At 36.6% G+C, this 14,363-nt stretch overlaps 1 protein-coding gene across 3 annotated transcripts in view; it reads right to left on the bottom strand.

Moving 5' to 3' along the window:
• Window positions 1-4,193: 4,193 nt before the first annotated feature.
• nedd4a (NEDD4 E3 ubiquitin protein ligase a) overlaps window positions 4,194-14,363 on the bottom strand; it is a 31,195-nt gene continuing 21,025 nt past the window's right edge. For all 3 annotated transcript variants that reach the window (XM_041983885.1, XM_041983893.1, XM_041983878.1), the window contains 16 exons: window positions 12,756-12,986; window positions 12,398-12,475; window positions 12,247-12,301; window positions 12,117-12,175; window positions 11,954-12,019; window positions 11,646-11,875; window positions 9,525-9,646; window positions 9,335-9,405; window positions 9,138-9,233; window positions 8,975-9,048; window positions 8,825-8,885; window positions 8,663-8,722; window positions 8,474-8,581; window positions 8,288-8,384; window positions 7,946-8,018; window positions 4,194-6,800 (listed from right to left, as the gene is read on the bottom strand). In XM_041983885.1, the coding sequence (XP_041839819.1) occupies window positions 6,698-6,800; window positions 7,946-8,018; window positions 8,288-8,384; window positions 8,474-8,581; window positions 8,663-8,722; window positions 8,825-8,885; window positions 8,975-9,048; window positions 9,138-9,233; window positions 9,335-9,405; window positions 9,525-9,646; window positions 11,646-11,875; window positions 11,954-12,019; window positions 12,117-12,175; window positions 12,247-12,301; window positions 12,398-12,475; window positions 12,756-12,986 (1,584 nt within the window). In that variant the 3' untranslated portion in view covers window positions 4,194-6,697. The remainder of the gene's footprint in view (window positions 6,801-7,945; window positions 8,019-8,287; window positions 8,385-8,473; window positions 8,582-8,662; window positions 8,723-8,824; window positions 8,886-8,974; window positions 9,049-9,137; window positions 9,234-9,334; window positions 9,406-9,524; window positions 9,647-11,645; window positions 11,876-11,953; window positions 12,020-12,116; window positions 12,176-12,246; window positions 12,302-12,397; window positions 12,476-12,755; window positions 12,987-14,363) is intronic.

Genomic DNA, 14,363 nt, shown 5'->3' with positions numbered 1-14,363 from the left:
GTGATTTAAAAAATTGAACATAAGCTCTTCATATGACAAAATCTTTGCACACTAAATTTTGAGTCAAACACATATATGTATTGGCGTGTTCCCTGTTCTGAAATTTATTATTAGCATTGTTTTGTAGTATTGAGTATTAGTATCTCAAACTAGAAATCTGGTTTTTGTACATAAGAGCAAAAGGACAAGTATCACATAGCTGTAGGCTCCCACTCACCTTCTTCTCAAGATTGTGTTCATACACACATTTATTTTGTAATTAGCTCAATTTAGACACAAGGCTCCTTTATAAAACAGGGAGAAGGCAGGCAAAACAAGCAGCATCCACCCAAAGTGGTGGAGGCTTTTAATGATTTCACTATTTGTCAGACTCTTTTATAATAGTACTACAAATGATTGTCAGTTTCATCATCATAAGGATGACTCAGCCAACACATGAGCTGCTGTTTTACACCAGTAACATTAGTTTAGGTGGCATCTAAAGCCCTAAAGATTGTACAGTGTGTAATGATGTACATGATGTGCACATAGTGCAGACATGAAAAGTTCTTTACACATGAGGTTAAAACAGGTTTTGATTTTTTTATTGACTGTACATCCATTTTACAACCTGGAACCCTGCTGTCACTGAAACACAGCTCACATCCTGTAGTAAACTACAGTGTCTTGTATTGATTCAAGCCTTTTTCACTCCTTTGATCTCCTAAGAACTTCCTTTTAACAAACAAGACATTCAGTCCTTTAAAAAGTATCGGAGTAAATGAGGATGCTACTTTGATATATTTATACTGACTAATTAGTTACGATTTCTAGATTATTGTTACTGTTACAGTTGTGATTCACATGTAAATCAAATTTATTTTCTCTCCATTGTTTGAGCAACAAATATAACAGGAATTTTTACACATTATAGCCATTTATTCGTATATCAACAAGGGAAAAGGACAACTGAGAAGTCATTAGTTGCTAAGGAAAGTTGTTGAAGTCTTTGGGAAATTTTATTTAAAAGAAATAAGATTGAGATATCTAAGGTAATGTTTTTAGTTGACAAGGTATTATTTCTTTTAGTCAGGATTGTACTTGTATCTACTTTTGCACATTAGAGAGCGAAAATTAAACTGAACAGATATCTATTTGTTGTTTTATGAGTAACTGTTTTTGTTTGTAAGAAAATATGTCAAATTAAAGTTAAGAGGCATCAGTTACAACATTTTTCTGAAATATTCACAAGTCATGTTTTGCATGAATGTCTTATAGACACTCCTTTCACAGTAGGAACTTTTCCTTTTCCATTATCAATATAAGTGAAGGTTATTGATGAGGGCCCATCCCTCAGTATCAGAGACCAACTGCACACCAAACGGTCTCTACAGACTGAGGAAAAAAAAATGTTAATGGAAATGAGTTTGTCCTTTAAAAGTATGACCTGCAATTACAAGGAAGCATTGATAGGAGCAGGACAGCTGCTGTGTCAATGTCGATATTGATCCGATGTCCATCACCTATTGTGGAGAGAGATCAAACTCCCTGCCCTCCATTGTCCTCTGCCTTCCTCCGTCTGTGGACCTTACTCAGCAGCAGGACCACTGCCCAGCTGTGATGTCCAAAAAGATAGAAAATGCGGATTTGGTAAAAAAAAAAAAAAAAACACTCCAGTATAGACTTCATGCTTTTCAGTACAGCACAAATGCATTAGTGATTTTAGATATTTACAAATGTTACACTTAAAGTTTAAAATACTTGTACCAAGTAAAACATGTTTTCTGCACTTAATTTCAGTCGTTCTGTCTCAAAAACTCCAAGGCTGCAGTTTGCTACTATACATAAGTTTGCATAAGAAGAAAACACTTGTCACTATTTCTGAACAAGATTAGTTTCAAGTAAAATTGCCTTTTATCAAAAAACAGAAAAAAAAGCGAAATTGCTTTGTGAGTCTTTTGCAATTAAATGTAAGGTTTGTTATTTGTTGTTAAGCTATTTTCTCTTTATACTTACTTTTCCAGTCCTTACAATATATTACATAACCAAATAATTGACAGTAGGCAGAGTTACAACAGTGGGCATCTCTCTTACACAACGTGAGAAAGTGTGAGCCTGACCTCAAATCATAGTCAGTCTCTCCCTAGAGTGTTTAATCAATCAAAAGTTCAGTTTGGGAACCTGCCAATAGGGCACAGTTGGTGGGTGGAGCGATGTCCAGGCTGCATGTGAACTCAGGTCAAGCTCTGATGCCAGATCAATGGGGTTTAAGTCATTATCAGGTTGTGCATGTTGGTAAGGTTGTAGGTAGGGACCCAGCTTTCCCGAGACCTTCTGCTATTGGCTGAGGGCAGTGTCTTCCTCCAAGAACACATGCCCATCCCCACTGACCTCCGAATTGTACAAAAGCCTGGCCTGAATCGTGTGTGACCTTTTTCCACTGACCTCAGAGGAGGGAAGCAGCTTTTAGTACCCCAATGGGCAGGTTGTGGGAAAATTAGGACTGTGACTTTTCTGCTCAGAGTCCCACAAAAGGTTTTAACAATAAAGATGTCAATGAGTTCTCCTTGCATGATGTTCTTGTTTAATACTCAACAATATACACAAGCTAGTTATTTATTTGTTATTTCAGTAGAATCATCTACTACTACTATTACATCTGCCTAGTCAACACGAGCATGCCCTGCCTAAACAAACTTAAAGGATACTGAGATATTAGTGGGACAAATAAGAAAAGTAAAATAATAAATTCCACTGAAATGTCGGAAACATTATTTTCATAATACACAAGACTAGAGAGACAATGTGACACTATTACTAAGACTGCCCATTTCTAAAACAAAATTCATGATTAAATTTGTTCATAGAATAATCAGAAACCCAAACAGGTGGATAAAACAGAAAATACCTGATTGTGACACAAAAATAAAACCAAACTTCTTTTGCAGCTGTTTAGTAGTAATAAACAATCTGTAGTTTCTTGGGCAGATGCTTGAAGTGAAATAGTGAAACACTTCTCTACATATCCTCATAAAATAAATAAATCCAGACCACAAAAGCTTTTTCAGTGTTGTAACGTCTTGTGTTAAAAACGATCTCCAAACTGAAACAATTCTCTTCATTGACATGTAAAACTACTACAATTTTAAATCCTCAAACTAAAGATTTAATGACATCTTGAATATATGTTCAACCTGGTACGTATCAGCAACTCCTGCCTCTCTAAGATTTCACCCTTTCATTAAAAAGATGAGCTCATTTTGAATTTCATGGCAACTAATCTTAAAAAAATGGGTGATGAAAAACAGGGTGATGTGTACCATCGTGCAGCATTATTGCGTACATCCCCTTTTCCTTTAACAACTGTCTGCAAACACTGGAGAAGTGAGGAAACTAGTTGCAGGAGTTTTAGGAGAGGAATGATGTCTCATTCTTGTCTGATGCAAAGCTGCTCAACAGTCCTGGCATTCGTTGTCCAGTTTTCAATAAACTGAATGAAAATACTGTACTATTACTTCATTCATTTCAAAGGGATAAATAAAGTATTTTGCTTCATCAGGCACCAAAGTTTTTCTTTTAGTGAAAGGTCTGGACTGCAGGCAGGACTCTTCTTATGAAGACTGATGCAGTATGTGGTTCAGGATGGTCTTGCTGAAACATGCAAGGCGTTCTCTGAATGTGATATTGTCTGAATGAGAGCAGATGTTGCTCTAAAATGTCTGTTTACTTTTCAGCATTGATGGTGCCTTCATAGATGTAAGCTGTCCGTGCCACAGACAGTAATACAACCCCGTAACCTCAGATATATTATCCCACAACTTCTGCCCAGCTTTACATCTGAGAGACTCTGCCTCTCAGAAATGCTCATTTTACACCCAGTCATGTTACTGACCCGTTGACGGTTAATATAATTAGTTGTCAAGTGCTCCTACGGTTGTTCATGATTTTTGCCAATTACTTTTCCAGCCTCGTTTTGCCCCTTTCCAACTTTTTTGACATGCTGCCACAAAATGGTAAAATTTCCCACTTTCAACATGTGATGTTATTTATGTTCTATTGGGGAAAATATGGGTTCATAAAATTAGTAAATCTTTGCAAAATTTTATTTACATTTTACAGTTTTCCAACATGTTTGGAATTAGAGTTGTAATATACAACACAGCAACAGCTGGGTGTAAGGTCTTAAGTAAGCCATACAGACACTGAAACATTAATATTCTATTAGTTTATTTTTCAGATATTTTAATATTCACTTTGGTGTTCTATTTGTCATCAAATCAGGATTTAACAGCCCATCTCTACATTTTAACTGTTGTACAGACCGTTTCTGTAATGCACTTATAGGTGTTATAACAACATAATTTTATACATTAGAAATTGTCTTCGGTGGACGACATTACACATACGAGACAACGTCTATAGTTCAGAACATCAATAACACAGATTTTACAACATGTTACAAAAGAAGGCCCTCCTTATAAAAGAGAAGTGAAAGAAGAGAATGTGCTTATTTTAAACAAGGTTCAAATGTAAACATTTAAACACATGTGCACTTGAAGCAAAGGATTGCATTTCCAAAGTGATCTAAGCAGTCCACAGGTGACAGATTGGCAAAGATTCAGTTCAGAAGTAAGACTCATCAAATATTAACAAAGTGCTTCATTTTATAAAAGCATAAGTAGAAAAGTGTTTGTCAGAGACAAGAACCAGTCCACATTATCCTCCTTTCTCACAGATCTGTAAACATGGCAGCTAGTGTAAACGTGTTTCACCATTCAGAGAATGTTAAAAGCTACCGCCTTTGCACAGCGACTTTCTTACAAGTGACTTTTCATTCTGAGAATAATAATCTGTACACATTTTGATGAAAAAAATAAAAGCAAAACCAGTTGTTAAAGCTGCACTCCAAAAATAGAGTGCTCCGATTAGACACCCCTGATGAGTGGAGGAGAAATATTGACAGCAGATAACAATTATTTAGCATACTGTAGGGAAACTGTGTACGGTCAGCTTGTTTAAAAAGGTTTACACAAAGCTACAATCCGGGAGATACAAGATAAATATAATGCATTTCATTTTTCTGGTACACAAAGTTTTAATGATATAGTGTTTTCTAGGTTAGTAAAAGGAAAAGTTCTATTTGTATGTAAATGTGGAAGGGATGCTATACAATATATTTATGTAATATGCAAGAAAATCAAAAGTCAAATTATATTCTTTATCTCACATCAAAATGTACAAGTATGCATAGTATTTCAGAACAATCTAACATTGCATGCAGTCACTTCTTACAATCTGTGCATCACACAGATACAGTATATTTACTGGTCCTGGTATTGGTACAACACTACCACAATAATTTATTTACACATTGATACAATTAGTTTAATTTAAGTCGCTCAAACATGCAAATAACCTGCTCATTTTCATCTTCAGATGTTTTTTCAGGTCCATACAATGTATTTCTACTACAATGTTTCTACAATACTGGAATGAAAAATGTAAAATACAGAAAATGCACTAAAGAAAATGAACATTTCCACCAATCCAATCATTTGGGATAGTTTTCAAAACTAAGTTATAGTACACCAAAATTCCCCTATTCAACTAAATAAAGTACATAAAAATACACTACAATGACTAATGTTTCGTTCTCTTACATCTGTTTTTAACTTATAAAATACAAAGTCTGAATATGGGAGAAGAAACATGGTAATTTAACTTGCTAAAGAATAGCATGCAATAAGATAGCACCCCATGCTATGAATATTCTAAATCTCGTCAGTCTGCATAAATCACGACTTTAAATCAAGAAAAACAAAATAGTGGTAGTAGCTTATTTCAAATCTTAACTATTACAAAAGCAGAGTCTCGCTTTCTGTGTTCCATCTGCTTAACGTGTCACGTGTCTGTGCACAGAGCGTCCCTTCAGCAAAAAATAAACTTTGTTCAGATATCACTATAAAAAGATGAGACATTTTAGAGGGCATGGATGTGCAAAGGGTGCTTTAAAACTCTTTTTTAATTGAAAAATAGAAAAATTCCCCAAGAAATAAATTCATGTTGAAACTCATCCCAGATAGGAGAATTTCTAAAAGTACGTTACAAATTTAGTTCCAGTGATATCAATTGATAGGATTTTAAACTCAATGTGAAGATTAGGCAAACCTTAACTAAGAGACTAGTGCGTGATTACAACAACCCTCGTAGCTCGTAACTTCGTAGCTATGTGATGAAGACAAAAGTCAGCGAGTTTCTAAAGATAACTCTCAAAGTATCACAATGTTCTGATAAGGGAGGCTGAGTATGGGGTGATTCTGATTATAATTAAACGAAATTAATGCTCTTTAAGGGCTGATTTTGTATCATATACTGTACAATATTCATTCACAGTAATATTTTCTTTTTTATCACTTCACACTTTTATAACATTTAAGCATTTTAGCAAAACAAACAAGTAAATACACCTTTGAGCGACTTACAATAAAGAATTAAATAGCAAGAAAACCTGCTTTGTAAACTTTAAAAGACCCTGAGTGATATACATATAACTATCACTCCAGATTTAGGATATTTTCTTCATGTGTGTCCCTGAAGAGGACTAAAGGGAAGCTGTATGGCTCTTCATCTGTCACACAGCCGGCAGGTTAAGACACACGACTTGTTTTTTCCTCCCACATCATGCTGCCAGACTTGATGCCGTTTTCTTTTAGACGCCCTAATCCACCCCATCGAAGCCTTGTGCATTCTCAATGGCGATGTTAAGTTTCTCCTTCAGCTCTTCAAAAGACTCATAAGGAGGAAGGTCCAACCGATTGAAGCTTCAGGAAATAAAATAAAAACAAAGGATTTAAAATTAAATACAAGTAGGAGTCATAAAAAAGTATCTGAGGAAAAAAAACAGTAATTCTGTCTTAAAGATTAAGATGTGCTGTGGGAACTACTGCCAGCGTTCAGTCCTGCGAGGATGGAATATGTGAGTTGTGACATTATTCAGGCACTAGGGGGCTTCCACCCACTGTGGTTTATACCAGTATTGTTGCTACTGATTTGATAGCCACACCAAACCTTACTGAAGGCCATGTGGGGGGTACTCCCTCATTATTTCTACAAGCTGGTCTTGGTGTGAGTATATGAAAACTTTTGCCTTAAACTCAAATCATGGGGTTAAGCTGCTCTCAAATAAAGTGAAACAAACCATCAGTGAGCTCAGCAAATGAAACAAGCCTGGACTTCTACAAATACCAGCAGTAGTAAATTATCACAGGAGCCTTTCTGTGGTCAAATACAGACAATTCAGCACAAGGTGCAAAACAAAGCCTCATTAATACAAAGACCTGATCACACTTAGTCAAAAACACTTAAAAATCTTGACTATTTGTACAACAGCACTCTGGACAGCTGAAAGCAAGACTAACCTGCACCAGAATAGTTAAGAACGAAGTATGGAGAAGACTGAACAGCTCAGGATCAGAAGCATTCAGTCATTTGTGAAACACATGAAGGCAGTGTGATGACATGGACATGCTCGGCTGCCAGAGCACTTGGTCAGCAGTTTTTATTGACGATGACCCAGAAAAAAGAAGCAGCCAGATAAATTTTTTTAAATGTTTACAAGAATAAACTCAGTGCTCAGATTCAGCCAAATGCCGTAAAGAGATGGATAATTATTAAATATTTACTGTGACAGCTAGTTGGGAGTTTTTAAAAGGTAAATAAGTGGAATATTCTACAATGGTCAAGTCAAAGTCTTGATCTCAGCTCAACCATTTACTATTTTATTTGCTGAGGATAAAACGTACACAGAAAGACCCATGAACTGGCAGTGGAGGAAATTGGTCAAATCTTAGATAAATTAAGGTGTGGACCTGGTCTCTGTTTTATAGTTCTGTATCTCTTTCTGCTTTGTTGTTTAAAATCAGGGGATTCATTATATTCGGAAATAAAAATGATGCTGAATGCTCACCAAGTGTGGGCTCTGGGAAGTTTATCACTTGTGCCCCATTGCTCAATGGTGAAGAGCTGTGGCCCATTAGACCCTAGAAAAAGAAAAAAACACATCAGATAACATGAAGCATTATTTTAACTGGAAGCAATTTGCAAAAAAAAAAAAAAAAGGCACATGTTTGCTAACAATAAGAACATTTGCCACTGGAGGGAAAAATTATAATGAATTTGGATTGAAAAAAAGAGACTGATGAGAAAAATAACTGAATACATAATGAAAGGTAAGGATGGATAATGTTAACCAGGCATTGCATCCAAAAAAAACCCCAAGTAGTTCAGAAACTAATGGACGTTATCTCACCATAGAGTTCTCCAAAGCCATTCATCGGGACCCTGGATGTTCCTGTCACAAACTGTAAGAGGCGGATTCGCTTCTCTGCATCCATCAGCAGCACAGTCTAGACAAACAGTAATAATATGGTGAAATAACACAAAAATGAGAGATGCACAAAGGTTTATTGGATCAAGGCGGAGAAAGACATCTTACTTTCCAAAACCAGTGGATGACAACGTGGTCAGCGCTATACCCGTTCTTGTACTTTGTGTTCTTCCTCCAGTCATTTACATCTACATCTCCAAGACCACACATGAGTAGCTGAGGAGCAAGAAGACAGATTCATTTTCATCTTTATAAGATCTAAATTTGATCACTGCATACCAGAAACTGTAAACTAACCTCAAGCTCATTCTCATCAAAGATCTTGATCAGATCCTGTGGTATTAGCTCAAAGAATCCCTAAAACACAAGAGATATCATATTTTTATTTATTTTCCACCCCTTTTGATAGCTGCAACATGTTCATCATGTTGAAAAAAAAAAAAAGAATAAAGATGTCACCTCCTTGAAAGCTGTCATCTGCTTCTGTACTCTGTTTACAAACCTCCACTGCATCACCAGGCTGCCAGACACAAAAACAGCACATTAACATCAGAACTGATGGCTCAAAGATGATAAAATGTGTTATTTTTTTAAGTGAGTGCTCTTTACTCGATATATTCCTTTTTGTTTTCATTGGTGATAACAATCTCTGCGCCGTTCGGCTTCAGCTCATGCTGGCGAGTCTGAACAGGAGTGTGAGATACATACTGTTATATACACAGAAATCCTGTACATACATTACATGTTGGGAATAGTCTAATGTGGAAACAACCTGTCCAAAAAGCTCCTCATCAATAGTGAACCTCAGATCCAAGTCTTTTGGGTCGTTCTCCAAAATCCAGTTTAGGGAGTTGAAATACTCGCTATCCTAAAAAATTACAAATGGCACATAACTTCATGAATATGCTCGTATAAAAAGCTTATTTCTCCTCATTCAAGGTGTCCTCTTCTAATTCTATTAATACTCACAACAGACTCCATGTCCTGCAGTGTGATCGACTTCTGCAGCATCATCTTGTAGAAAGGTCGAATGAAGAAGGCTTTGAAGAGCACAACTATGTTAGGACCAACTAAATCTTTTTACATTATTAATGCATTGCACAGGGAATTTCGTTAAGTCTTCATTTTATTAAAATTTGTTCAATTCGGTAAGACTCACCATCAAGGAGTTTGCCATGAAACACGGCCATGCCTGCCACACGACCTATGAACTTGAAATAGGTCAGGTGGTCCTCATTACATAAACCTGAGTTAGGGTTTATCTGCAGTGTGTAGTTGTCCCTGCAAAACAAATTACATCATGAATACCACAAAGTGATATCTTTGACAAAATACTCTTTATATGGATGCCTTTATGATGGTGCTCTAGGTCTACATTTTGCTGATTTTAATAACTCTACCAGATACTCTGATGCTAAGCATCATCTAGGGGTGTCATGATTACTTGATTTCACAATTAATACAAATAATTAATCATAAAGATCCCTCAATGTCGTCTCTTTCCATAAAATAATGTCTGAAACATATCAGAAGATCAGCGCAACTTCCACACAGAATGAAAACAATGTTTAAAAACATTGCTTGTGTTGCTTTGTTTTCATTCAGTGTGAGTTGTAGAACATCTGTGTTAATGAGAAAGTATGGCAGAGATATTCCTTCTAAACAACCCGTGGTTTCTGTGGTTATAGATAAAATGACCAAGATATCATTATTGATGACGGCTCATCAACCTGTAAAGCCTGTAACTGGGTTAAATTACATTAATATTTAGCTATGTAACTTTGACATGAAATATTATCGTGTTGTATACAACTTTGTAATTGTGAATGACTTGAGTTGGGTTTACAGCGGAACATGACGAGGTCATCAGTGTAGGAGGTCGATGCCTTTTCATTGTGAGTGTACAATGTTCTGTAGAGAAAACCGTACTCAAGATATAAGGTGTTGTTCAATTATTTTTTACTGTTCCAGTATTATTTATGCCTCAAACAGCAGCTAAAGACAGCTGGGGGGTCAAATCTAGCTAATGTTTTTTTTTTTTTTTTTTTTTACCTATTTCTAAATTCTCTACTCAAGTTGGAAAAAAAATTATAAACATTTTTATATGTAGTTTAAGAAAGAAGCCTCCCAAGTCCAAATAGAGGTCTTGTAGCCTTTTCACATATTTTTTTGCAGAAGCATCACTGTTCTGGTTCTCTGTGTGTTTGCACAGCACAGCGTGGGACGGCCTGGCCTGGCATGGCGCAGCCCGGCAAAGCATGGCAGCCTCCTCCTCCCTCTCCTGTTACTCTTCTCTCCTGAATCATGACAGCTGTCAGTGATCAGCTGATAGGCCAGGCAGGGGCACTGACCAGAAAAGGAGGTTTAGATTTTATGCAATACTGACCTGATTACAGCAAAATTGATAATCTAATGTAAAAAAGTTAAGTTTACACTAACTATTTGTAAACATTAGCTTGCGCTTTCTGTTGATGGAATACAGTAAAATGGGCATATTTCAGGCATAGATGCAAGTGATGATTAAATATGAATTATTTTGTAAACTGTGATTAGTTTGATTAAATCATTTAATCATTTGTCAGCCTTAATTATTTTTATATTGGCATCAAAATAATTAAATAAATACAAATGTAAAGACCTATATGCAGTGATCATGGTATTTTACATTTTTAGAATAAAATCAAATTAATGCAGAATAATCATGATAATTTTAGAGCTGCAATTTTTTCTTTGACCATAATCATACCAAGAAAATCTATAACCATGACATTCTTAAAGGAAACTCATGTCAGCTACGTATCAACAAACTCATTCTTTAGGTCACTACCCAAATCTCATAGTCATAGGTGAGGGCTGGAATGAAGCTGGATCAGTTAATCAAAAGCGTTGCCTTCCTGGTCTGTTCCCTCTCTAAAACAACAGTGCAACGCCCTCATTACTGCTGATGCAGCATCAATCACTTGTGAACAAGATCCCGAGATCCTTTAACTCCTCCACTTGTGGCAGAGACTCTCCCCTGGCCCTGACCATTCCCACCTATTTTAGTCGAAAACAACAGTTTAGCTAATTTCTAGTTGCATTTTCTTTAAACATGGTTGACATGGGGAATGCATTAAAAATAATTTCTTCAAAGCTGAGAGATATAAGCTACTCAACTTATCAAAATGTATTAAAAAACAGGCAAAAAAACTAACAAATAAATAAATATGATGACAAGGTTATTATAGACATAAAAAATGCAGAAGAAAGAATGTTTAAAACCATTTGAGCTTGTACTCACGTGGCAGAATATTCAAACAGTCCATAGTATGGGTTGAACATCTCCCTGGACATGAGAAAGAACCACTCTCTGGCCACGCCACCATAATCCAGTCCTTTTTCTCCCTCAAATTCCACCCAGAGCCGAGCTTTTAGCAGGTCTGCCCTCTTTACTGCAAGGATGCGTCGATACGAGTCCTCCAGAACTGCATTTCGTCTGAGTTTCATCTCAAAGCGATTTGGGATGTCATCCTTGTTAAAAACATACAATACTGAGTTTTCATGGTCACATTTAGTGACTAAGTCAGAAGTTTTGTTGAAGACACTCACTGGTTTCTTCAGCTTCTTTCTGAAGTAATCATACTTCTGTTTATAATCTCTGGAGTAAGGCACTGCCTACATTCAACAAAAGTTAGTGTTAGGTGACAAAAATTCTGTTTGAATCTTATGATTTACATTGTGGGACAAGCTGCAAAGTCAACTTTACACTCACTGGTCCAGTTATAGCTGAGTTTTGTAATCTGGGATCATCCCACTGTGTGTTCTTGGTGTCTGTGAAATAAGATATATGTGACAACATATCCAAGATGTGCCGCCTGGTTCAGCAGAATGATCGTACATACTGTGATCTATGTAGAATACCCTCCCATCAGAGTGGATCCTTTCCTCCCAGCCAGGCTAGAAATTAAGAAAGCATCAATTGGATTAAAACTACATGACAGGAAGTAAATCCTAAAACTCAGAGATACATGCCTACTTTCCTGACAAACTTACCGGCAGAGGGCCGAGATCAGATGGGTCCAGTGAGCCCCTCCTCTCCATGTGGACAGGAATCTTTAGCCTGGGATCTTCCTGTTCAGAGGAAGGCAAACAGGGTGTGTTTCAGTCAAAGGGGAAATGCTGCTGAAATACCACTGACTGTGGTATATTATGTACGTGGCCACCATGACACATACACACGAACACACAAATAACTAACTTAAAAACTGAGTTTATTCCTTGCTATGAAAATATATACTCTTTCCCCTAATAAATTAACCAATAAGTTTTTCTATTATATTTTTTTAATCAGCCCTTTGTGGCTACGTTGGACCATTTGTATAAAAATGCACGTGTGAAGTCCCTTTCTCACCCAGGTAGTAGTCTTTGTGTTATGATCGATGAAAAAAGGCCTTCCATTTGGAGCACTACGAACTTCCCAACCAGCAGGCAAGTTGCCAGATTCAGGAGAAGCCTCTGGGCTTGGAGTGTGCTGAGGAGACCCCTGAGGTGGGGCAAGTGGTTGGACAGGTTGTTGGGATGATGTGGGGTTTTGAGACAGACCTGAACCACTCTGTACTGCTGCTGCTGCCTCTGAAGATCTCTGTCCAACAAGCAACACACCAATAGCAGGTTAAATGCATATAAATGAATAAACATATGCAATGAATTGAGAACTGAAAGAAGTAATGCCATTTTAAGCTTTTTGCCAAATCAAGTCTTTATCAGAAGAGTATACTCAAATAAAATCCAATCTAATTTTATTTATAAAGTGCTTTACATAATTAAAACAATTTATGCATATTAAAAAACATAAAAACCCTTCACACATGAGAGTATATAACAGCAATTTAAAAACACACTCATTGTAGTCTCTTTTACACACAAGGGCACACACAAAGTGCATGTACACTTCCCCCACCCTGCCACCCACTCCTACCCCATTCTGCACAAGCATGAACTTCCATCCCTAGTTACATCCATGACTTTATATTTACAGTTTAAAAGAGTGTAAACTGGCTCCAGGTCATTAGGATACACTCCTGTAAATGTAAAACTGTGTATTATAGGCTATTATTATATTATATATATATATATATATATTATATTATATTATAGCTATATAGCTGTGAAAATCAGTGTTGTGCTTCCTGATGACATCCCCAAGTGGCAACATGTACAGATTAAAAAGTACTGGGCCTAAATTTGAAGCTTGGGGAACCCCACACTGGATTTTATGGGTCCGTGTGGAGCATGTATCCATACTTACATAAAACTGTCAAACTGTGAGGTGGAGTAAAACCAGTTAAGAACAGTACCCGAGAGGCCCATCGGACAGTCTGTTTAATAAAATGTGGTGTCTACTGTATCAAAGGCGGCGCTTAGATCCAGTAGAACCAGAACTGAAAGTTTCCGTGCGTCAAAGTTACACCTGAGATAATTTACAATCTTTAAAAGAGCCGTCTTGGTACTGTGGTTTGTCCTAAAACCTGATTGATATTTTTCCAAGATACTGTTTTTATTCAAAAACCAATTTTACTGAATAAACACAATTTTTTCTATTAGTTTAACCTAAAAACTCCAAGTTGGATACAGGTCGGTAATTATTAAAAACAGTAGAGTATAAATGACTCTTCTTGAGAGGGGGCCTCACCACTGCTGTTTTACAGGCAGAGTGGAAAACACCTGTCTGAAGAGAGAAATTTACATTTAAAAGCTCGCACACAAAGAAACCATAAAATCTTTTTAATAGTTATGGGAATGGGATCTTAAAGGCAGGTTGTTGGGTTAAGGAAAACCTTGACTAAGCATCTTTGAATCAACCAGGACAAAACTCTCCAGTGTTTCCTTGGGTAAAAGCAACGATTCAGATCTGATAAAATCAACATTTCGTTGATATAGAAGACTGGAGCTAATAGTATTGATTTAATTTCTTAATTGGTCTGCAAAGTTCTCACGTGCAGCATCTGATGGTGGCATG

The sequence above is a fragment of the Melanotaenia boesemani genome, chromosome 1 (assembly GCF_017639745.1).
Source record: "Melanotaenia boesemani isolate fMelBoe1 chromosome 1, fMelBoe1.pri, whole genome shotgun sequence".
Taxonomy (NCBI): domain Eukaryota; kingdom Metazoa; phylum Chordata; class Actinopteri; order Atheriniformes; family Melanotaeniidae; genus Melanotaenia; species Melanotaenia boesemani.
This window is presented reverse-complemented; position numbering and strand designations above follow the sequence as displayed.